General features: G+C 38.3%; 2 protein-coding genes across 3 annotated transcripts in view; one reads left to right on the top strand and one right to left on the bottom strand.

Moving 5' to 3' along the window:
• BROX (BRO1 domain and CAAX motif containing) overlaps window positions 1-20,266 on the bottom strand; it is a gene marked incomplete at its 3' end in the record, with an annotated part of 54,739 nt that extends 34,473 nt beyond the window's left edge. The window contains 1 exon segment of the mRNA XM_053709369.1: window positions 20,056-20,266.
• Window positions 20,267-20,571: 305 nt separating this feature from the next.
• AIDA (axin interactor, dorsalization associated) overlaps window positions 20,572-24,247 on the top strand; it is a 171,985-nt gene continuing 168,309 nt past the window's right edge. For both annotated transcript variants that reach the window (XM_053712530.1, XM_053712528.1), the window contains exon 1: window positions 20,572-20,859. In XM_053712530.1, coding sequence (XP_053568505.1) covers window positions 20,753-20,859 — 107 coding nt within the window. In that variant the 5' untranslated portion in view covers window positions 20,572-20,752. The remainder of the gene's footprint in view (window positions 20,860-24,247) is intronic.

The raw sequence follows: 24,247 nt of genomic DNA, 5'->3' as shown, positions 1-24,247 counted from the left end.
TTTCTCCCAATGAGAGGCTCAGGCGAGGATATTGTGTTTGTGATTAAAGTATGACAAAAACACCACATGGCCAAGTACAATGAGATATAAAGGCTGAATAACACTCACTTATAAACTGCACCTCCAGGTTCAATGAAGACATAGAGCAGCCCAGCTGACTGATTGCCAGGTGTAAAAAGTTTCCAGGATGGTCAGGATACTGTGTAGATCGTTCATCAAGCCAATCCACAAAAAAGTGTATAGTAAAAACGTATAGTTATTAAAAACAACAGCAACATGCTTCTCTGCCTTCCAAAGGACTGTTTCATCGGGCTAATACAATCAATAATATACACCCTAAAAACACACACATGATTGGTAGAAAAATAATAGTAAAAACCTGTGTGAAGCTTCAATGCAGCAGTCTCTATGGTAACAATAGACAAAAATACTGTAGCAACCAGTGACGTGCGGTGAGGTGAGTGGCTAGTGAGGCAGTGGCTACTATACAAACTATATCATATGCATACAGCAGTAGCATACACATTCTCATTGGTTCATTGGGTGAACCAATGACAGACATATGTGCAGCCACCCATCAGCAGCTAGCTCCCATTAGTGCACTGCTGCTCCTGATGCTATCTAGGTATGCTTATAAAAAGGATTCCAAGAGAACAAAGTAAATGTAATAATAGAAGTGAATTGGAAATTTGTTTAACATTGCTTGTTCTCTCTTAAAGGGACAGTGTAGTCAAAATTAAACTTTCATAATTCAGATAGGACATGCAGTCAAACAACTTTCCAATTTACTTTTATTATCAAATATGCTTTTTTCTCTTGTATTTTTTTTTAAAGCTAAAACTAGGTAGGCTCATATGCTAATTTCTAAGCCCTTGAAAGCTGCCTTAGTCTGCAGAGACTTAGATACAAGGTAATCACAGAGGTAAAAAGTGTATTAGAACTGTGTTGGTTATGCAAAACTGGGGAATAGGTAATAAAAGGATTATCTATCTTCTTCAACAACAAAAAGCCCTTTAAGTAGATCACCATACTCACAGCCCTCCTGCTACTACACCTTGTCAACGATAGGGGAAACTGTGTTAAAGGGATATAAAGTCCACATTTTTCTTTCATGATTCAGAGCATACAATTTAAAAATAAAGTTTCTGAATACTTCATCTAATTTGCTTAATTTTCATGGTATTCTTTGTTGAAGGGCATACCTAGTTAGGTAGTGGGCACTTGTCTGGAGCACTGTACGGCAGCAGTTTGTGAAAACACTGTTGCCATCAAGTGCTCTAGCAAATGTACATCATTGTTAAAAGCATTCTTGCAACACTACTGCCATAGAGTGCTCCAGACAAGCAGATGCTCCTGGGCCCACCTACATGCTTTTCAACAAAGGGAAAAAAAACACAAGAACAAAGTTTGGAACTCTTTTCAATGTTTACACTCTATTTAATTCATGAAAGAAAAAATATTGGGTTTCATGTTCCTTTAAAGGCAAGGCATATACCAGCCGCTCACCCTGATGGTTACAATATGTGAGCTTACATGATGCTGGCGAATAAGTATGTTATGTGCAATAGCTTTTCTGTCAGAGTTTCTAATCAGTAGCTAATTATGCTCTAAGGCCAGTGTTTTATAGGTGTTAAGCTAATGCAGCCTTAGCATTGCAAAAATATAATGGGGCTATCCCAACAGCAGAGGTATGAGGAAATAGGAAAAAGAAAGGAAAGGATGGGATGGAGAGATTGTAAGGAGAGGAGAAAGAGTGCACAGGACAGGGGACATGCAGTAGACACTGAAAGTGCTAAAATAGTGATTGGTTGCCAAATGTGTTTGACGAAATAGCCTTTAGCAGGTTCAATGGCAGCAACATGTAGAAGGTGCAGTTGACATACAGAGGATAGAGGGGCTGCATGCTCAGGTAGGCTCAAATGATGGTTATGAAGCCACAGATGAGTGGGGACAGGCAATCGCTGACACAGGGTATTGCTGAGGGCAAAGCAATAGCAAAGCAAGTTAAAGTACAAAGATGAAAAACACATTTAAGTGAAAACCCCCAATATCTTTAGCAGAGCTGCAGAAAACTTCAGATGTAGAACTACCAGCAAGAAATATGTCTTACCTAAAACCAAGCAATAGCTACAAAATAAACCATTACAATTTAATCAGAGCTCTGATAAACAAAATTAAGTCTGATCACAATATGCATCTGTAGGGAAATGTTCAAGTGGGAGAAGAGTGTCTTTTCAACACATGGAGTTCAGTTTTGTTAATAATGAACACATCATGCAATTTTATACCATTAATAATATCTAAAGTGCTTAAAAGGTGAAAAATAATTAAGGCATCTAATGAACTATTTAGCTTGTTTAAGCATTATCAGATTCACTCACAAAAACTTTAAAGCCATTGTTTAAGATGCTACTCACACATTCTGAGAGGAGCAGGGAATGTGATTAAAATCACTTGGTAGTTACAACTATGATTATTACAGAAACCTTCCCCTAGCCTAGATGTTCCAAATATATACTATATCTAGTACTGTATGTAAAAATTAAGACTTACTCTTAAAGGGACAGTCTAGGCCAAAATAAACTTTCATGATTCAGATAGAGCATGTCATTTTAAACAATTTTCCAATTTACTTTTATCACCAATTTTGCTTTGTTCTCTTGGTATTCTTAGTTGAAAGCTTAACCTAGGAGGGTCATATACTAATTTCTTAGACCTTGAAGCCCACCTCTTTCAGATTGCATTTTAACAGTTTTTCACCACTACAGGGTGTTAGTTCACGTATTTCATATAGATAACACTGAGCTTGTGCACGAGAAGTTATCTGGGAGCAGGCACTGATTGGCTAGACTGCAAGTCTGTCAAAAGAACTGAAAAAAGAGGCAGTTTGCAGAGGCTTAGATACAAGATAATCACAGAGGTTAAAAGTATATTATTATAACTGTGTTAGTTATGCAAAACTGGGAAATGGGTAATAAAGGGATTATCTATCTTTTAAAACAATAAAAATTCTGGTGTAGACTGTCCCTTTAATCTTCTAAATAATGCTTTTTATACTTCATGTTGTTGGTTGCACTAAGGAAGTAACCATTTAACAACAGACACACACAGTTCATACAGCTTTTAAAAAATATGACTTGACCCTTTTGAGAATTGGATTGACAGACTTGCAGGACAACAATTAAACTTACCTTAATGTTTGCTGATGCTCTCTGACTGCAGCCATGCCACTTGGTCACACTGACAGAGACAGACTGAAGTGTATGCAGTCGCTGCAAAAATGAAACTACTTCCTCCCGTACTAACTTCCTGTCAACCCCTAACACCTTTCTTCCACTTGAGTTTCCTGCCACTCTTGCCCTGGAGAACCACAGACCCGACTCCAGCACTTAACTGCCTCTAAATTTAGCTCTCTTGCCAGCTGGACTGCACTGAGCAAATGCAATAATAGAAAAAAGAAAAAAAAAAAAAAGTGTAAAAATGTGCTCCCCATTACGCCCCTAGCCCACCCTAGAAATGGCCCTGCCAGTACAAAAAGGATGGTTAGATAAGGCCTCAAGAGAATTTAATTGTTGTGTTGGACCTGTTGGTGTCCCGAGTCTTCTCCACGCAGCAGAACACTGAGCACAGTCCTCCTCCAGGCCCTCCTCCACAGTCACAACCGCAGCTGCTGACTCACTGAGCAGTTAGTGAGCACTTTTAATTTTTTCAGCTGCGGGCAGGGCAGAGTACAGGCACGCAGTTCAGTTGCAGCAGAAGCTCCCTCCTGTACACTACTAGCCTTCCTGAATCCCGCCTGAACTGAAGTTAAGCCCGGTGCGATGTCACGTGAACCACACGTCACTCTGTCAATCAGCAGGCACGCCTCCCTGCAGTACTGAATGTTGATTGGCTGAGTGATCTAGCTCATTATGGAACAGCCTCCATTGGAGCTTGTATGACGGCCCGGCGAGTCACCAGTGGGTGGCGCAGCTCTAAGTGAGCAGAGGATAGTTACTTAGATCCATGTTGCGCAATTAATGGAGGGCAGCGGACCGGCTCACTGCCTCCTAATTGTGCAACAATGGATGCTATGCTGAATTTGGCTGCTGCACAAGCGCAGTAAAATAATAATGATGTGGGTAAAATCGCCATGGGGGTGGGGGGGGTAACCAATATAAAGTACAAAAACAATGAGGTCCAGCATAATGTCCACACCTCTTACTATGATAACGACATGTGACATTCATCCACCTATACAAAAACAAAAGTAGTCCAAAAAAACCCAAACCATAAATCTAAACATCTACCTAGATGAACCACTCTCTCAAGAGCCAACCTCATCTACCACTGAGGACGCCCGCCACACAGTAAAGAAAGCATTGGTAATAGCCCCGCACACCTCAGCATGTCATAGTCACATGAACTTATCTACAGTCACTGTAACAGGCTAGTAAAAATGTATCCTATCATACTAGCAACAATTGTAATGAAGATGTATCCTTATTGGGCTGGCGAACAGTCAACACCAGAATTTTTGTTGTTTAAAAAGATAGATCATCCCTTTATTACCCATTCCCCAGTTGTGCATAACTAACTCGGTTATATTAATATACTTTTAACCTCTGTAATTACCTTGTATCTAAACATTTTCTGACAGCCCCCTGATCACATGACATTTTATTTATTATCTATTGACTTTCATTTTAGCCAATTAGTGCAGTGTCCGCCGCAAGCTGCCTTCAAGGGTTTAGAAATTATTATACGAGTCATCCTAGGTTTAGCTTTCAACTAAGAATACCAATAGAACAAAGCAAAATTGGTGATAAAAGTAAATTGGAAAGTCGTTTAAAATGACATGCCCTATTATTATTATTATTATGTTGAAATTGTTTTCATTAAAGGGACACTAAACCCAAATTATTTCTTTTGTGATTCAGACAGAGCATACAATTTTAAGCAACTTTCTAATTTACTCCTATTATCAAATTTGCTTCATTCTCTTGGTATCTTTATTTGAAATGCAAGAATGTAAGTTTAGATGCCGGACCATTTTTGGTGAATAACCTGGGTTATTCTTGCCGATTGGTGGATAAATTCATCCACCAGTAAAAAAGTGCTCTCCATAGTTCTAAACCAAAAAAAACTAAATTTATGCTTACCTGATAAATTTCTCTTTCTCTTGTGGTGTATCCAGTCCACAGATTCATCCATTACTTGTGGGATATTCTCCTTCCCAACAGGAAGCTGCAAGAGGACACCCACAGCAGAGCTGTCTATATAGCTCCTCCCCTAACTGCCACCCCCAGTCATTCGACCGAAGACAAGCAAGAAAAAAGGAGAAACTATAAAGTAGATATCACTCCTAGTGTCTGGGAGGTAGTGAGACATAGTCATTCTAGAGTTGTGTTTGGGAGGAGTTTTACTTTGCCTATTATTTCATTTGCCCTCGATCTCAGTTGCAAGTAGTGATACCATACGTTTTTGTCGTTAGTGTCCAAATTCTGGTACTGCTCAAAAGACATTATTTTATCTGCTATAATTATGTCTGCTATTCTGTAAAGTCCTTTGTTGGACCATTTCTGTTGGACCCCTAAATCTACGGAAGAATCGGATGTCACCAATGGTGTTAATATAGATCTATCTCTAGTAAGCGTATATTTCGAGTTTAGTGATTTCCATAAGTAGATAGTATGCTCGATCGCAATATATTTGCCTTTCTGCTTGGGTTTTGGAAGATATGGAGCCCAGAGCAATCTGGTTAGGAAGTCTGTCCCTATAATATTTGACTCAATATGAGTCCATCGCTTTCTTTGACACTCTCTGAACCAATGTATGGTCTGTGACATCCTTGCATCATGGTAATATGAGATTAAATTAGGCACCCCCACTCCTCCTTCACTTCTATTTGTGCACATAACTTTTTTATTAATTCGGGCTCTTTTCCCTTGCCTTTGAAGTTTCGGTAGTTCCGAAAGTGGTACAGAGATAGGGAGGGCTCTAAATAAGTATAATAATTTAGGCATTAAGGTCATTTTAGTGGAGATAATTCTGCCATATAAGGAGATTTTAAGTTTAATCCATTTACTAATTAGGTCTCTAATGTGTTTAAACATAGGTATATAATTAGCCTGATAAAGGGTGTATATATTATTTGGTAGGTTTATCCCTAAGTATCTGATGGACTGCTTAGCCCATTTAAATGCAAAATTTAGCTCCAACAGTTTTTTTAGTGTGTTGTGGGAGTTTAATGCTCAAGGCCTCACACGTGTCCTCATTTATTTTGTAGCCTGAGAGTTTGCTAAATTGTTGCAGTATTTTATACAGAGTGGGGAGGGACAACATTGGCTTAGTTAGTGACAAGATAATATCGTCCGTGAATAGTGACAGCTTGTGATCTAACACTCCGTCATTGATACCAGCTATATTATGATCGTCTCTTATTTTAACTGCCAGTGGCTCGATGTGCGAACAGTAGGGGGGAAAGCGGGCAACCTTGGCGAGTGCCGTTCTTAATACATATTGACTGAGATTGGTAACTAGATAGTTTAACAAATGCCGTTGGGGATGAGTAAAGATTAGAAATTGTGTCAAGGAAAGCTCCTCTGATACCTATTTTCTTAAGGACCGCGAACATGTATTGCCAGTTAACTCTGTTGAACGCCTTCTCTGCATCCAGAGCAAGAAACAGAGAAGGCGTTCCCCCGTCCGTAGCGATATTGATCAAATTACGCGTGTTGTCTGGAGCTTCTCTACTGGACACGAAACCCACCTGATCCAAATGTATTACAATAGTGAGTATAGGGTCAAGTCGAATAGCTAATAATTTGGTGAATAATTTTATATCCTGATTTATCAACGATATAGGCCTGTAGTTTTGGCAATGCTGCTTATTTTTGGCTGGTTTCGGGATTACTGCGATTCTGGCCGCTAACATCTTTGGGGGAATTACCTTGTTTTGTAAAATAGAGTTGAATACTTTTACTAGTTGTGGTATTAAAATAGGCTGCAACAATTTGTAGAAAATTCCTGAGTACCCGTCTGGCCCTGGTGCCTTCAAGCTTTTTAGAGTTTTTATGCCTAATTTTACTTCTTCGTAAGTGATTGGCTTATTTAGGGATTCCCTATCCTGTTCAGTTATAGGGGTCAGGGTGCTATTTTCTAAGAATGTATCTAATTCTGTTGTTTTATCTACACCTTCTTTATCTAGTGGGAGATTATATAATTTGTGGTAGTACTCCGCAAATGTGTTCGCAATGGATAATGGGTCATTAGTCATTTTATTATCCAGAAATTGTAATTGAGGAACTGTAGTGATTCTAGTATTTTTTTTTCAATTTGTTGGCCAACATCTGGTCAGGTTTATTGCCATAAATATAATATTGTGTATCAATCATTTTGATTGTCCTGATAGCGTCTTTATTCAAGAGGTGGTCTAGCTTTTCCTTTTTAGTTTTCAGTTGTTTTAGTAACCCTTTGGTGGACTTATCTAGAATTTTAGTTTGTAGGAGATTAATCTCTGATCTTAACTGTTCGATCTGGATGTTTTTAAGTTTATGTTGTTTGTTGGACTCTGTGATCAGTAAACCCCTGACATATGCTTTTAATGCTCCCCATTCATAGATAGGATTTGAGGTGGTGTCTTTATTAAGTGAGATAAATTCCTGTATTTGTTGTTGGAGTGAGCTCAATACCAAGCTGTCTTGTAATAAGTTAGGATTAAGTGTCCAAGATTTTGTTCTCTTTGGGTTGATCATACCTGATATCATGATTTCTACCATGGAGTGGTCTGACCAAACACAATTTGTAATTGAGGCTTTGATCATTATTATTATTATTATTATCGGTTATTTGTAGAGCGCCAACAGATTCCGCAGCCCTATTTGAAACATGTTTTTTTTTTTGGACTTGACTGTCACTTTAATCATTTAATAATCCATATCCCATAACTGTGAATATCAATAGTGAATTAAATAGAATACGAATGCGGTAATAAAGATATACTCACAGTGCTACTAATATTAATATGACAATAGGTGAAAAATAATTAATAAAAGTGCAGTGTATGCCCTTGGTACTAGAATTTGTAAAATCACAATCCTAAATACACTAGTGATTACAAAATTAAATACAAAACAGAAAGTGTAAAGTTAAAATGTAATATAATGTCATCTTGAAGTGTAAAGTAATATAAAGTACAAGCAGAACTGGCATACACTGATCTTGTCTCTCCTTCACATACAGAGATGCAAGCCCCTTGGAGAAGTATAGCACCATTTGCTTTTTAAAAAAAAGATAAAAATGAGGATTTTTTGTAACTATAGAGACAAGCTAATAAAGTCTGCTCTCCCTGCAAGCTCAGCCCATTTGGTTGGATTGTAAGTTCAATTAGCAGATATAGCTATTTCATATAAGAAAATATACCTAAATGAACCATTTCCCATACATTTTCCACTCTGGAGCTGGCACAAGTCATTGGAAGCACATTAAGGGGAAACCAATTTTACAGTACATTGTGCCTTTAAAGGGATAATAATATTGCCGAACTTCGTCATAGATATATCTAAGTAAATTTATTGTCCAAAAATCATTTTTAATAGTGTCTCCTGAAGTTTGGCAATATTATTCATCTCTAGCACGTAACATTGCACTGCATATACATTGTTGGAAGTTAAGAGTCCCAGGGATCCTATACCACCAATAGGCATTGAACACTTATTAGTAACACGTTTACAAACGCCTTTATATATAATAATTAAACCTGTCACAAACTGCAGCTACTGGGCATGTTTCTTAGCTGCAGTTTGTGGCAGGTTTAATGAAAAAAAATAAAAATAATAATAAATAAATATATATATACAGTGGGACCTCGGTTAACGAACGACTCGGTAAACGAAATTTCGGTTTACGAATGAAAATTCTTTAAAAAAATGCCTCGGTTTACGAATTATTTTCGCAATACGAAACAAGTGTCCCGGTTTGCCCCTCGGTTTACGATTTTTTTTCGCAATACGAAACAAGTGTCCCGGTTTGCCCCTGCATACTGAAGTGTGGGTAGCAGTGTGGAGGTGTTGGAGAGGTTTTGGAGCCATTTGCAGTAAGTTGTTGAGCCTTTTGGAGCCATTTGCAGCAAGTTGTGGAGCCTTTTGGAGCCACTGGAGCCATTTGCAGCAGGTTTTGGAGCCTTTTGGAGCCTTTTGCAGCAGGTTTTGGAGCCTTTATTTGACCTTTTTTTTCACCTCCGGAACGCATTAATTGGTTTTCAATGCATTCCTATGGGAAACCGTGTTTCGGTTTACGAATTTTTCGCAATACGAAACGTCCCGGAGAACGAATTAAATTCGTAAACCAAGGTCCCACTGTATATATATATATATATATATAAATAAAAAAAGGTGTTTGCAAATGTGGTAGTAATTTGCTAAAATAATTGTCTAACAATCTGATGGCTGTTTGCGCCCGCCCGCTCACCGCTGTCCAAAAATCAGCTGAGTTGTGACGGGAAATGCTAGAAAGAAAGTGTAGCGCGTGCATATTCTTCATCAGACAGCTGACGGAACGTCTCTTCCGTTCGCTAGTCTAATGAATTAGCTAAAATGATAGAACAGGGCCCTCTGCATGAAGGTTTATCTTAGCCTGATGTCATAAAACTTCTAGGCTGGTTACTATTAAGTAAATAGATAAGATAACAGGGAGTCAGACTTGTTCATTCCCAGCTCAGTCACAATGCAACCTAAGTTTCAAAGATCTCAGCTCCCATATCACACTGGGGCTACACTGAGAAAGTGCTCATTATGCAAGAAAACAAGTTGATGGCAGTTTTTTTTTTTAAATTGTATTTATATCCAACAAAGGGTATATTCATACATAGCATATCAGCATCATACCTCGCAGGGTGCGTCAAGAAGGTGACTATAAGAGTAAGAAAGTACATATTAATGATAAGAGACAACATACATTTGCATATACAGTATATGAGGAAACCAGGTGTAGTTATAGTTTAGGAACATTAAATTTTTCAACGGAGTGGAAATGTTCTATATACCTGTACCACAATGTTGTTGTTTTTTTTTTTTAATTAATAAACTACTCTAACTTAAAGGGACAGTCTACACTTACAACAACCGCAATCCATCTGTTAGATAATGTCACAATGTATTTTGCTCACCCCTGCAACTGTATCGAGTCTTGTACACATCTCGAGTTATGCTCAATGAAAAGTTATAATATGACAGTTAGAAATGGCCGCTCCGATCCGCCCACCCAATACGTCACCCATTCTCTTATTTTCAATAGTCCAATAGAAAATTGCTCACCGATCAAAACCCTGTATCGCGCATTCATTGTTTCGCGCATGCGCAATGTCAGTGGGAACCAAGTATCCGGAACCAAAGTTTAGCTTTATTTTTTTACCGCTCTGAATTATCAGAAAGCGTTGCTATTGCTTACACGGAGGGACAGAAAACAGAGTTACTCTTTCTGTGTTTGCCGGGATAACAACTACAGACTTCCGGGGCCCGATCCGATATGCAGCGTCGCCCGCAAATGCCGGCGACGCTGAATTTTGCACTGGATTGGTATCCTATATACGGCGTAACCTAGAAGTTACGCTCGTATATTTCTGCCGTCGCCCGTAGTTTTTTGGGCCATAGGCAGGTATATCAAACTAGCGCAGTTTGGTATCCAATATACAGCGTAAGGACTTACGTGGCGAAAATTGAGAAATCTTACTCCATTTTCACCTCGCCACAAAATGCAGCCGTAGTAAGCCTTACGCTGTCTATTGGAGCCCCGTAACTCCCTAAACTAGCTACAAAATAAACCCAACACCTAACGCATGAGCAATGTCTATCTACCTGTCAACCGCAATCTGCTAAATAAAACCTAAACGCATGCGCAATGTCTATACCTGTCAACCGCGATCCCCCGCCGCAATCCCTAATAAAATATTTAACCCCTAAACCGCCGCTCCCGGACCCCGCCGCCACCTACATTAACTACCCCCTAATGTGATCCCCCTACACCATCGCCAACTATATTAAACTACCCCCTAAAGTGAGCCCCTTACACCGCCGCCATCTACCTTACCTACCCACTAAAGTGAGCCCCTTACACCGCCGCCATCTACCTTACCTACCCCCTAAAGTGAGCTCCTACCCCGCCGCCACCTATTTTAAAATTATTAACCCCTAATTTAATCCCCCTACCCCGCCGCCACCTATATTAAATTAATTAACCACTAATTTAATCCCCCTACCCCGCCGCCAGCTATATTAAATTATTTAACCCCTAAAATACTAAACTATCCCTACCACTAAACCTAAGTCTAACCCTACAAATAGCCCTGAAAAGGGCTTTTTGCGTGGCATTACCCCAAAGTAAACTGCTCTATTGCCAGCCCTTAAAAGGGCTTTTTGCGGGGCATGCCCCGAAGAAAACTGCTCTTTTACCAGCCCTTAAAAGGGCTTTTGGCGTGGCTTTGTCACAAAGTAAACTGCTCTTTTGCATCTAATCTAAATCCCCCTACACCGCCGCCACCTATAATAAATGTATTAACCCCTAATCTAATCCCCCTACACCGCCGCCGCCTATATTAAACACATTAACCCCTAATCTAATCCCCCTACACCGCCGCCAGCTATATTAATTATATTAGGGTTAATATAGTTATTATATTATATATATTAACTATATTAACCCTAATTATATTAGGGTTAATATAGTTGTTAATATATATATATATATATATATATATATATATATATATATATATATATATATATATATATATATATATATATATTAACGATATTATGTATAATAACCCTATCTAACTCTAACATCCCTAACTAAACTCTTAATAATATTAATATTAGATTTATTTTAATAATTGAAATATTCCTATTTAAATCTAAATACTTACCTATAAAATAAACCCTAAGATAGCTACAATGTAATTAATAATTACATTGTAGCTATTTTAGGGTTTATATTTATTTTACAGGTAACTTTGTATTTATTTTAACTAGGTACAATAGCTATTAAATAGTTAATAACTATTGATTCAGCCAATCGGATTGAACTCGAATCTGATTGGCTGATTCAATCAGCCAATCATATTTTTCTACCTTAATTCCGATTGGCTGATAGAATCCTATCAGCCAATCGGAATTCGACGGACGCCATCTTGGATGACGTCATTTAAAGGAACCTCATTCGTCGTGAAGTCGTCGTGCCGGATGGATGCTCCGCGGCGGAGGAGCGAAGAAAGAAGATTGAAGATGCCGCTTTGCTTGAAGACATAGCCGGATGGAAGAAGACTCTCTGCCGCTTGCTTGAAGACATCGCCCGGATGGAAGAAGACTTCTTTGCCGCTTGATTGAAGACATCGCCGGATGGAAGAAGACTTCACTGCCGCTTGATTGAAGACATCACCCGGATCGGATGAAGAGTTCTGCTCGGCTGGGTGAATACAAGGTAGGGAGATCTTCAGGGGGGTAGTGTTAGGTTTATTTAAGGGGGTTTGAGTTAGATTAGGGGTATGTGGGTGGTGGGTCGTAATGTTGGGGGTGGTATTGTGGGGGGGGTTTTCAGACAAAAGAGCAGTTTTCTTTGGGGCATGCCCCGCAAAAGGCCCTTTTAAGGGCTGGTAAGGTAAGAGAGTTAACTTTTTATTAATTTAGAATAGGGTAGGGAATTTTTTTTATTTTGGGGGGCTTTATTATTTTATTAGGGGGCTTAGAATAGGTGTAATTAGCTTAAAAATCTTGTAATCTTTTTTTTATTTTTTGTAATTTAGTTTAGATTATTTAATTGTATTTTAGTTTAGATATTTGTAGTTTATTTAATTTATTGATAGTGTAGGTGTATTTGTAACTTAGGTTAGGATTTATTTTACAGGTAAATTGGTAATTATTTTAACTAGGTAGCCATTAAATAGTTATTAACTATTTAATAGCTATTGTACCTAGTTAAAATAAATACCAAGTTACCTGTAAAATAAATATAAACCCTAAAATAGCTACAATGTAATTATTAATTACATTGTAGCTATATTAGGGTTTATTTTATAGGTATTTAGATTTAAATAGGAATATTTTAATTAATAATATTAATATTAGATTTATTTTAATAAGAGTTTAGTTAGGGATGTTAGAGTTAGATAGGGTTATTATACTTAAATATATATATATATATATATATATATATATATATAGTATATATATAATAACGATATTAACTATATTAACCCTAATATAATTAGGGTTAATATATATAATATAATAACTATATTAACCCTAATATAATTAGGGTTAATATAGTTAATATAGGTGGCGGCGGTGTAGGGGGATTAGATTAGGGGTTAATACATTTATTATAGGTGGCGGCGGTGTAGGGGGATTTAGATTAGATGCAAAAGAGCAGTTTACTTTGTGACAAAGCCCCGCCAAAAGCCCTTTTAAGGGATGGTAAAAGAGCAGTTTTCTTTGGGACATGCCCCGCAAAAAGCCCTTTTAAGGGCTGGCAATAGAGCAGTTTACTTTGGGGTAATGCCACACAAAAAGCCCTTTTCAGGGCTATTTGTAGGGTTAGACTTAGGTTTAGTGGTAGGGATAGTTTAGTATTTTAGGGGTTAAATAATTTAATATAGCTGGCGGCGGGGTAGGGGGATTAAATTAGGGGTTAATAATTTTAAAATAGATGGCGGCAGGGTAGGGGCTCACTTTAGGGGGTAGGTAAGGTAGATGGCGGCGGTGTAAGGGGCTCATTTTAGGGGGTAGGTAAGGTAGATGGCAGCAGTATAAGGGGCTCACTTTAGGGGGTAGGTAAGATAGATGGCGGCGGGGTAGGGGCTCACATTAGGGGGTTATAGATTTAATATAGCTGGCGGCGGGGTCCGGGAGCGGCGGTTTAGGGGTTAATAACTTTATTAGGTGGCGGCGGGGTCCGGGAGCGGCGGTTTAGGGGTTAATAACTTTTTTTATTGTTAGGATAGTGAGGGGGGATAGCGGATAGAGTGTTAGACGTGTCAGGCTATATTTAGGAGGCGTGTTAGACAGTACGGGTGATTTCATACTTTAGTCAGGTTTTGTAGGCGCCGGCAGTTTCTAAAGTGCCGTAAATCACTGGCGACTCCAGAAATTTGTACTTACGCAGATTTCTGGACATCGCTGGTTTATCAGACTTACGGCGCCGTATATAGGATAGCTCGAGTTGCGAGCTGAAACTGCGGGCGGCGGGGGATCCCTCGCTTGCGCCGCAAACTACGCTGCATATCGGATCACGCCCCTGGTTTCGAGCTGGAAAACAATGTGCATGCGTTTTCGAGTAGGATGACGTCACTGGTTTGTCCGTTCACGAGTGTTATAGGGAAGGAGAAGCACTCGATAAGACAGGAGGAGAAGCTATTGGGAGGAGTTACACGGCCATGTTTAAATCATGGAATAAAAACTGCTTTTATCTAAAAGTTGGTAAGCACATAAACGAAAATACGAATGAAGGGTATCAATACAATTGTAAGCATGCGATCGTAACTATGGGCTAACGTTGTTTTCAGTGTAGACTGTCCCTTTAACTCAACCTAAAATAAAACAAGAATTGATTTAGATGACCCATTCATCAACACAGTATGATAGTAATGCTCTCAAATATGACAACCAACATTAACTCATTGATATGTTAAAATTTTCATAAGATATAGGGATTGAAAGGGGTGATTCTTCAAAAGTTTCACTACCACAATATGAATAGTAGTGTCACGGTTTATCGCACTTTAAACAAACCAACTTAAAAAAAAATAATATAACAGCTAAAAGCAGAAATTAAACTAAACTAAACACAACAATACCCAAATAGATCTAAGAGTGAGTGTGTTAGTGCTGTGGTGGGATAGGATCTTAGCGAAACAGCTCTCAACTAGGTATAAGTGACATGGTTAAGTGAGTATGTTGCTCAGCACAGTAAGAATGGAGTATAAATGTACAATTTGATCTAGACTAGGCTGTCCTGAGCAAAGTATATGAGCTCTTTTTTACATGCTAACCACACACCAATAAAAAGTGAATAATGTATTGGTCTTAATGCAAGTCTACACGTCTCTTGTATTAGAATGCTCAGTTAAAGAGATAGTCAGGTATGAGACATATTGATGTATAAGTTACTCAACATTCCAAGACAAACAAGCCTGCATAACCTGCCAAGGTCTATCTAGGAAGAAGAACACTAGGAGGGAGGGTCATCCTATTAACTGCTAGGTTATATTGCCCAGTAATCTTCTAATAAATATTGGTCTAGTGATTGACTGAACAGTTGATCCGGAGTCATAAGTATGACTACCCTAATGGGCCGCCATCAGGGGGTGACTCCTTTCAGGGGCCCAATGGGCCAGGGGGGGCCCATGAGGCAAACATTTTTTTATTTTTTTTTAGTTTTGGCAGCCACCAGTGGGAACTACAGGAGAGTGCTAATTGGGAAATGTTATTACAAGGAGTAAAGTATTAGCATTTGAGAGGATTTCTGAGTGTGCACTAAACCACTATGCACAGTGTGAGACAGACTTGACACTTTGTTTGTACAGTGTGTGCCTGAGTCAGACAGCATTGCAGAGGAGGTAGGACTTACTTAGTAAATGTTTTTTATTTCTTTGTGCAATTTCGGATTGTAACTTCAGTGTGGTAGTAGTTATATGGTGGGGCCAAAGGTCCCTAAAAACACTTTTTTTTAGCAGCAGTGTATTTAGGATTACTTGACAATGCTGTAGAAATTCTATATTTAAAGCCATGCAGAAATGTTTCCTCCTCAATACACAAATGGTAGGTGCAATTTTGGCAGATATGCGTTTTTTACATTCCAGTTTACTGCCCCTTTATGCAAGGACTTTCCAGATGCAAGGAGGCATTTTATCTAAGATTTTTACATCTGCATAAAATGTTAAACTCTCAGACTAAGATTGCTCAGTGTTTGAAATGAGACAGGTTAACTTAAGAGATTTTTTATACTCAATTAATAATTCCCAATAATAGTGGTGTGGAACAAACCACTACCATTTGAAGAACAATTAACTGTTTACTGACGTGTACTCTCTACAAGCCCATTCAAATAGTATATTACCTCTTACATTAATTACAGAAGGTGTTACTAACAGTCTACAAGGCTAAACATTGAGGAAAGATTTCACCTTCTCTCACCAATGTACTTTGACCACATAGGTTTGATATTTTAATAGTATGAATGTTGTATTGGAGTGTTTACTATTTTAGTTGATTAATTAAAAGTTATGTTTTAACCTAGGTATACCGCCATCCTCTGAGTCTGGGCAATAGAGTGCCAATTGCATACTTTCCAGTGGATAACTTTTATTCACTAATTCTAGTTTCTACAATACTTATGCAGAGCACCAACCCACACAATAATCAATAGTGGATGATAGCACAGTCATACTAGTTTTGAAATAAAGTGTGACCACATAATATTTAAATAAGTGGGGACTGCATTTAATAGTGCCATTGTTACCTTTCTTTCTTGTTGTAAGATTGCTTAGTGTTTGAAATGAGACAGGTTAACTTAAAACTGTTCAGTTTACGCTACAGCTGACATAATTTTGAAATACATACAAAAAAGCCCAAATCCTGCATTTAACCAGATCTAATGGTATGAGTACCACAGCTTATGGTTCCACCAAGACCATATAGAATATAGCATTTTCAAAATCCATAAGTACAGCTGACAGATGGGAACATTTGTACACTATATTTGAAGTGGTGTCTCTATGGGTGTCTCTTTGAGGGTGTGTGTATGGATGTCTGTGAGGGTGTGTGCGTATGTATTTGTGTTTTTTCCCTGAATGCCTCTGTGAGGGTGGGATTGTATGTCTCTGTGTTTTCTGTGGATGTCTCTGTGAGGGGGTGTGTGTGTGTGTGTGTGTATGTATGGTTTTCTGTGGATGACTCTGTGAGGGTGTGTGTTTTCTGTGGGTGTCTCTATGAGGGTATGTGTATGTCTGTCATTTTATGTGGGTGTCTCTGTGAGAGTGTGTGTATGTCTTTGTGTGATTTCTGTGGATGTCTCAGTGAGGATGTGTATGTATGTCTTTCTGTGTATGTCTCTGTGAGGGTGGGTGTGTGTGTGTGTATGTATGGTTTTCTGTGGATGACTCTGTGAGGGTGTGTGTTTTCTGTGGGTGTCTCTATGAGGGTATGTGTATGTCTGTCATTTTATGTGGGTGTCTCTGTGAGAGTGTGTGTATGTCTTTGTGTGATTTCTGTGGATGTCTCAGTGAGGGTGTGTATGTATGTCTTTCTGTGTTTTATGTGGTTGTCTCTCTGTGTGTGTGTGCGTATATATATATGTTTGTGTGTGTGTGTGTGTGTGTGTATATATGTCTTTATGTGTTTTCTGAGGCTGTCTCTGTCGGTATTTCCTTGGGTGTATGTGCAAGTGTGTGTGTGTGTGTGTGTGTGTGTGTGTGTGTGTCTCCATTGTCTGTTCCTTTTTAGGACATTTTGACCTTACTACCGATTATTCACATCTTTCTACAGACTTTGAGACTAATGAGACCTTTCTGGAAGTCACCAATCCACCATTTAACCTTTAAAATTATTGTTTAGGCAGTTCAGGGCCCTTCCTTTCAGCCACTGCATGCTGTTGTCATCATTTAGTTGGCATCTTCCTTGACAAAAAGATAATCAGAACTCCATATTTTGTTTTGTAAATCTCCTTTTTTGACAAAACTGTAGTCTACCTCATTACTTGTCAGGTCAATGTAAACAAGTGCTGAGTGTCTGTTTGGGTATCTGTGCGTTTCTTTGCGTGTCTGCTAGAGTGTCTATATGTGAATCCTTATGTGTGAGTGTGTGTGTTTCCGTGTATGAGTGTGTCTGTGTGTTTCTGTGTTTGTGTGTTACTACCTACTTTACAAAATTTCCAAGTTTGACTACACTTAAGAATAAAGTGCATATACGTTTTAGTCACTTGGTCAAAAATTGCACAGGTCTGGGGGGGGGGGGGGGCCTGATCAATGGTTAAGTCAGAGCCCCCAAAATTTGTAGTGGCGGCCCTGGGAGATGCGGTTACCTAATAAATATAAATGGTATATGCGAGTGCACAGACCGTTTAGAGTAATGAAAATTAATAAGTGTTGGAACAACAGTTTGCAGAGACAGTTTAAGAGTGCAAAGGCATTCTAAGAGCTATGTCTAATAAAAGCACAATGATCATATTGTTAGTTGCTAAAATATACTGTTACTAATGAGTAGTGTCTCATTGCCTGACAAATCTATTAAATTAAAACATTATACATTGTGAAAGAAGTGGGACATATGCCTTCCAATGAGTAAAAGCCGCTTTAAATTCTGAGCATACAATAAGCCACAATCAAATAGAAAGCAGTATGACAGAAGGTTTGGGGCAAAGATAAATTATACAATAAAATTGATCTTGATCTAATTAGGAGATGACAATTTTTTCATTAAGTCTTAGTCCCGGATCGGACGTCCAAAATAATGCAGCTCCAGTGTTAAGTGTTGGCTCAATATTTGCAGCTATTGAAGTCGCTTAGATATTGCAGTTTGAAAACATGTGGAACAAAAAAAAAATAGATAAGACAAACTAAAGTAAACCGTTCAACAAAAACGCTCAATAGCCAGTCTCGTTTGAAGCTTCTCAATGCTTAGAATGTAAGGTTTGGAAATCTGTATCCCACAAGTAGGGACAACCGTTTCCGAGCTAGCTTACACTGTCTTGGTGTATGATGTCATCCCACTCCGCTCCTCGGCAAAACAATCTCGCTCATTGATTTTAAACCATGGCGGCCATCTTGTTTCTTCAAGTGATCCGAAGTGCGCCAAATAGTGTTCAGATCTGCCAGTTTTTCCCTTATGTAGATGTGCGCCATCATAGAGAGTCCCGTTGCAGATGTCGGCAATTGCAGGTCAAGTCTTTCCCCCATGCATGCACAATGCGCGTTAATCCAGAGCCCCGGTGGTATGGAGAGCCAATCTGCTGCCTGCATGGGTAAGTGTGAGGAAGTGATATGTTGTGGAGGTTCCACAACATTATCTATTCGAGCAGGTTTTGAATTATGGGCATTGGTCCCGTTCAGCAAGGAGAATATCCAGGGATTGTGAGTTGGCGCCCCGCCATTGCACAAATCAGGCTGTGTATCATCCAACCACACGGCGCTGCATGAGGAATAGTATCTTCACTGCTGATGACATTGTGTGGTTTTATTATCCTGTATAGAGGTAGTTACCAGTATCGGTGCCTTATCCAATTCTGTGGGACAGGATCTTTTAGTTGCCTGAATCGCTTCATGTAAATTCTTGCAGTTTAGGAGTAAACGCTCAAAAATAGGCAGAAATGCTGTGATTATCTGCGCACAAACGTCCTTTTTCCGGTTTCATTGCTCAATAATCCTTTATGGATTATAACTTGGTATAATGCCTTCCAGGGAAGAAGTAGGTGGAATGCTTCTATTTGCCAGGGTTTCCCAGACAGCTTGTCTGTCAAGGGAGATGCAGATGGCATAGAAGGGTGGTGAAATTGCTGATGTTAGAAGAGATTTTCTTCAGAGCTAGAAGAGCTCACAGCCATCTTCTAGAGCCGCCCACCGAAAGTCTTGATGGCAGTTTTATACCCAATCAGTTTCTTTTTAGGTTTACTTTGATTTGACATATTTGTTTTTACCAAAGGAGCACTGTTTAATATCCCTTTAACTATATTTGCATTACAGTATTGTGGTGTTAAAATGACATGCTCTAACAGAATAGAGCATGTCCTTTTAACACTATAATAGCTCTTTAAAGACTATATTATTTAGATTATTGATAATCCCTTTATTGCATGTCTGCAGTGAATAATGATAGATAAGTAGACTTTTAAGTAGTTTAGAGTTATCCTTCTTCACACTCTGCCCTCCCAGCATCCCCCTTGTTCACAAATAGGAGCACACACACCTTGCTACTACTAATGTTTCAATGTTACATTCCACTAAGACCAAACATAATTGTTACAGTCCTAAACCATAAAGTTCTACCCCATATTAGCTGAGCTCCATCAGACGCAGAGTGAGGAACTTACCTTGGTGCTGAGACCTCTGGTATAGGGGATACAACAAGCTGGTCAGCGCCACAACAATCTTTTACATCCCACCACTCACTGTAGTTGACACTTCAGCTCCAACCACATTCACTTCCTGGTAGTGACGTAAAAAAATCCCTGCTTGGGAGAGGAAGAAGCCAAAGAGTAATGGGAGCAGACAGGTAAACACACTACGCGTGCGCAATGTTTGTAGCGCTAGACCACACCCCTTTTGCATCATTCTGTCAAATTCCCCAAACACCACCCCTCGATAGGTTTCAATGATGTCATGTCCATAGTAAATCAGCATTGCGCATGTGCGTAATCAGTTATCTAGAATGAAGAACTGTTGCCAGGGTAACGACGCGGGATGTTGAACTGATATAAGGGGGCGTGGTTAAGCTATTTCTTTCAACCACTCATTGTTAAAAAATAAATTATAAGGGTGTGTTCTGTATTGATAACGAGGCTTGCAACGCAAATGGTAGTAGAGTTTGGGATGTGTCTGTGAATGGGCGGCGGGGCTTCCTGTCTGGGCTTGGCTGCAGAGGAGGAGTTGTAGTGTTGGAAGTGGGGCAAACCGGTGTTAGGGTGTTCTGTGTGTTCGTATGGCTCTGGGTAACAGGCGGTGGTGGCAAATAGGGAGGATGCTGCGGACCTGAACCGATAGCCTCTGGGTGTCAGCCCCGCCCTAGCCATGAGTGATATAAACAAGACTCTGCAGAAATGGCTCGCCAGCTTCAGGAAGGGCACGGACTTTGACTCGTGGGGTCAGCTAGTGGAGGCAATTGATGAGTACCAGATGTAAGTGGTAACTAGAGGAAAGTAGACAGTTACCTATGAGGTCATGATGTGTAAATAAGCAGTTGCCAACGGCTTCCATCACTCAGGTGGGGCTCCTGTGTCGTTAACCAATGCAATTGTGTACTTCATTGACAGAGCATAATTTGTTATTGTGCAAAGTAATCTGCCCCAGGAATGGGAGGGGGCACTTGTCAGTCTAATGAAGCTTTTTCTATACTTATTGATGACTGCAAAGTGGTGCCTTTAGAGCAAAACTACCTGTTAGCATATATTTATTTAGATGTCCAATAGCACATGGGTCTTTTACGGGGTACTACAAAACTGCATCACTTAGCTTGAGAGGTGTTTCATCTGAGTGATGGGACCCCTAGGCAGCTGCTTCATTTTATACCTATTTGTACCAAATACAGATATCAGGAGTTTATAAGATGCAGTTATCTTAATATGAAAATATCAGTTTGGCTTTAGTTACATTTTATCCATTTCATTAACCTAGATTTGTCATTTAGAATTATTTTCTTAATGTAGAATTTGTTATTGTTTATTTGTATTATTACTAATTGTTGTAATCATAGATGGGAAGTATAATGTTTAATATGTCTTCTATTCTTGTTCTTACCATTGGCTTTTATAAAGACACTGTAGAGAACTTTGATTTCTGTTACATCAACTTTATTTCATATTCAGACTCTACACTCACTGGCTGCTAAAGAGTATAAGCACCTTCCTTATCAGCCAGTGAGTTTGCATGCAATTTGTTTTAGCATTCAGTGGCTTCCAAGAGGTTAAAATAGTATAGGAGAGCAGAAAGGGCTGTTCCCGTTTCCTGTCCCTTTTTACACTCTGAATTTAAAGTGTTTTTTTTTTCTTCTAAGGTTGTAACTGTATCCCATATACTTGAAAAAATATGCAATTTGCTTTCAGTTTCATGATTGTTGTTTGTTCATATAACATATTCCCACCCAAATTCTCTTGCTGTGTGTCTTTTCTTTTTCGTTTTTTTTTTTTTTTTGGGTGGAGTCTTTATGCAGGATGGGAATATAAAAAAAATAGTTCTGTTCACACAAATGGGCAGCACTAGAGAATACAATTTACCATTAAAGGGATATGAAAACCATTTTTTTTATTTCTTTCATGATTCAGATAGAGCATGCAATTTTAAGAAACTTTCTAATTTACTCCTATTCTAATTTTTTTCGTTCTCTTGGTATCTTTATTTGAAAAGCAGGAATGTAAGCTTAGGAGCTGGACCATTTTTGGTTCAGCACCTGGGTAGCGCTTGCTGATTGGTGGCTAAATGTATTGACAAGCCTATGTAAACACAGCCAGCAAAATAAATTACACTCCCAGTGGGGTGCAGGATAGTTACGTCTTTCCATAACCCTCTCAGTTCTGAGCAATTTCGAAACCCCTGCATTGACTTTTTTATTTATTTATTTTTGTATATTTTTAAGTTTATTTGAATGCTTTATTTTTAAGATGATTTGGGTGTTGCATACAGATATATTACACAAGATACCTTTTCGTTTTAATGGGAGAATAATAATAATAATAATAATTATAATAATAAGAAAAACAATTGTTGCATACAGTTTATGGCTAACTGCAAATAAATCATATGTAGTAATATTTTTTTTTTTCTTTGAAATTTGCAATCCAAAATATTATTGTTCCTCATTTAGAAAAAATCCCCTTTTTTGAAAACCCCAAATTTAGGATTTAGTTCGACACATTTCACACAAAGAAACAGTAGATGTGGTTGTTATAATTTATTTGTATAGCGCTGGTACTTAGATAGGGGTATAAGATCCAAAAACATATCAGGCTAAACAAATCTAGTACAGGAGGAAGAGGGCCCTACCCTGAAGAGCTTACAGTCTACAGGTTAAGGGGGCAGAGTCATAAGGTTTGGGGTAGCCACAGAGGAGAGATGGTAGCCTCTCTGAATAGGTGGGTTTTCAAGGAGCATCTGAAACTATACAATATTGGAGTCAGTCTTATGGAGCGGGGTAGAGAGCTCTAGAGGACAGGAGCAGCAAATGAGCAGAGACGTAGAGATAATACAAGTGGAGAGACGTAGATCAGAGATTAATCGAAGAGGGCAGGTAGGGGATGTATAAATGAGAGAGGAAATATACTTTGAAGTGAGATTGTAGCTTGGAAAAAATGAATAAAAATGTAACCATAAAATATCAGATGTTTTACATAGAAAGTAAAGTCAAGCTAGCTATTGGCTGGGTGTTGCTTCTAGTAAGCCTACATAGTTATTGTCTTCAATTAAATGTACAAAGATAACAAAGTAAACTTAAAGGGACATTCTAATCCAAAGGAAACTTTCATGAAACAGATTGGGCATCCAATTTTAAACAACTTTCCAATTTACTTTTATCATCAAATTTGCTTTTTTCTCTTGGTTTTCTTTGTTGAAAGCTAAACCTAGGTAGGCTCATATGATAATTTCTAAGCCCTTGAAGGCCGCCTCTTACCTCAGTGTATTTTGCCTGTTTTTCACAGCTAGAGAGTGCAAGTTCATATGTGCCATATAGATAAACTTGTGCTATCTCCTGGGGAGTTATTTATGAGTCAGCACTGATTGGCTAAAATGCAAGTCTGTCAAAAGAACTAAAATAAGGGGGCAGTTTGCAGAGGCTTAGATAAAAGGTAATTAGAGGTAAAAACTGTAGTAATATGTGTAGGTTATGCAAAGCAGGGGACTGGTTAATAAAGGCATTATCTATCTTTTTAAACAATACAAATTCTAAAGTAGACTATTGAGTGTTTCAATATAAAGCCAAGTTTAGTAAAGCTTGTGAGGCTGTTTATTTAAATAAATACAATAGAACATTAAAACTGCAGGCTCTATCTGACACATGAAAGTTTAAATTTGATTTTACTTTCCCTTTTAAATTTCACAATTCTGATTTTGGAAATGGCTGTTTTGAACTTTATGCGTATTTTCATACTCTGTAAAAAAAAAAAAAAAAAAAAAAAAAAAAAAAAAAAATATATATATATATATATATATATATATATATATATATATATATATATATATATATATATATATATATATATATATATATATATATATATATATATATATATAAATTGTACCAAACATATGATTCTTTGTGTGCCATAAAATGTCACCCATGATTACATTCTCCTCTTCCGTAACTTATGTGTGCGTTGGCTTAGCAACTTTTGACAAATTCATTCATGGGTCTCGCAGGCATATAAAATGATTTTGTGGTAAAACCTGAATTCAAATTATGCAAAGAATTTGTAAAAATTATAAAAAGCATGGAAACCGCTTTGTTAGCAAAAAGCATTCATGATCATTGACAAAAACGGTGTACTCAGTGTTTGTAACATCAATGTAAAAAAA

The sequence above is a fragment of the Bombina bombina genome, chromosome 4 (genome assembly GCF_027579735.1).
Source record: "Bombina bombina isolate aBomBom1 chromosome 4, aBomBom1.pri, whole genome shotgun sequence".
Classification (NCBI taxonomy): Eukaryota; Metazoa; Chordata; class Amphibia; order Anura; family Bombinatoridae; genus Bombina; species Bombina bombina.
The sequence above is the reverse complement of the archived record's forward strand: the minus strand, read 5'-3'. Positions and strand labels throughout refer to the sequence as shown.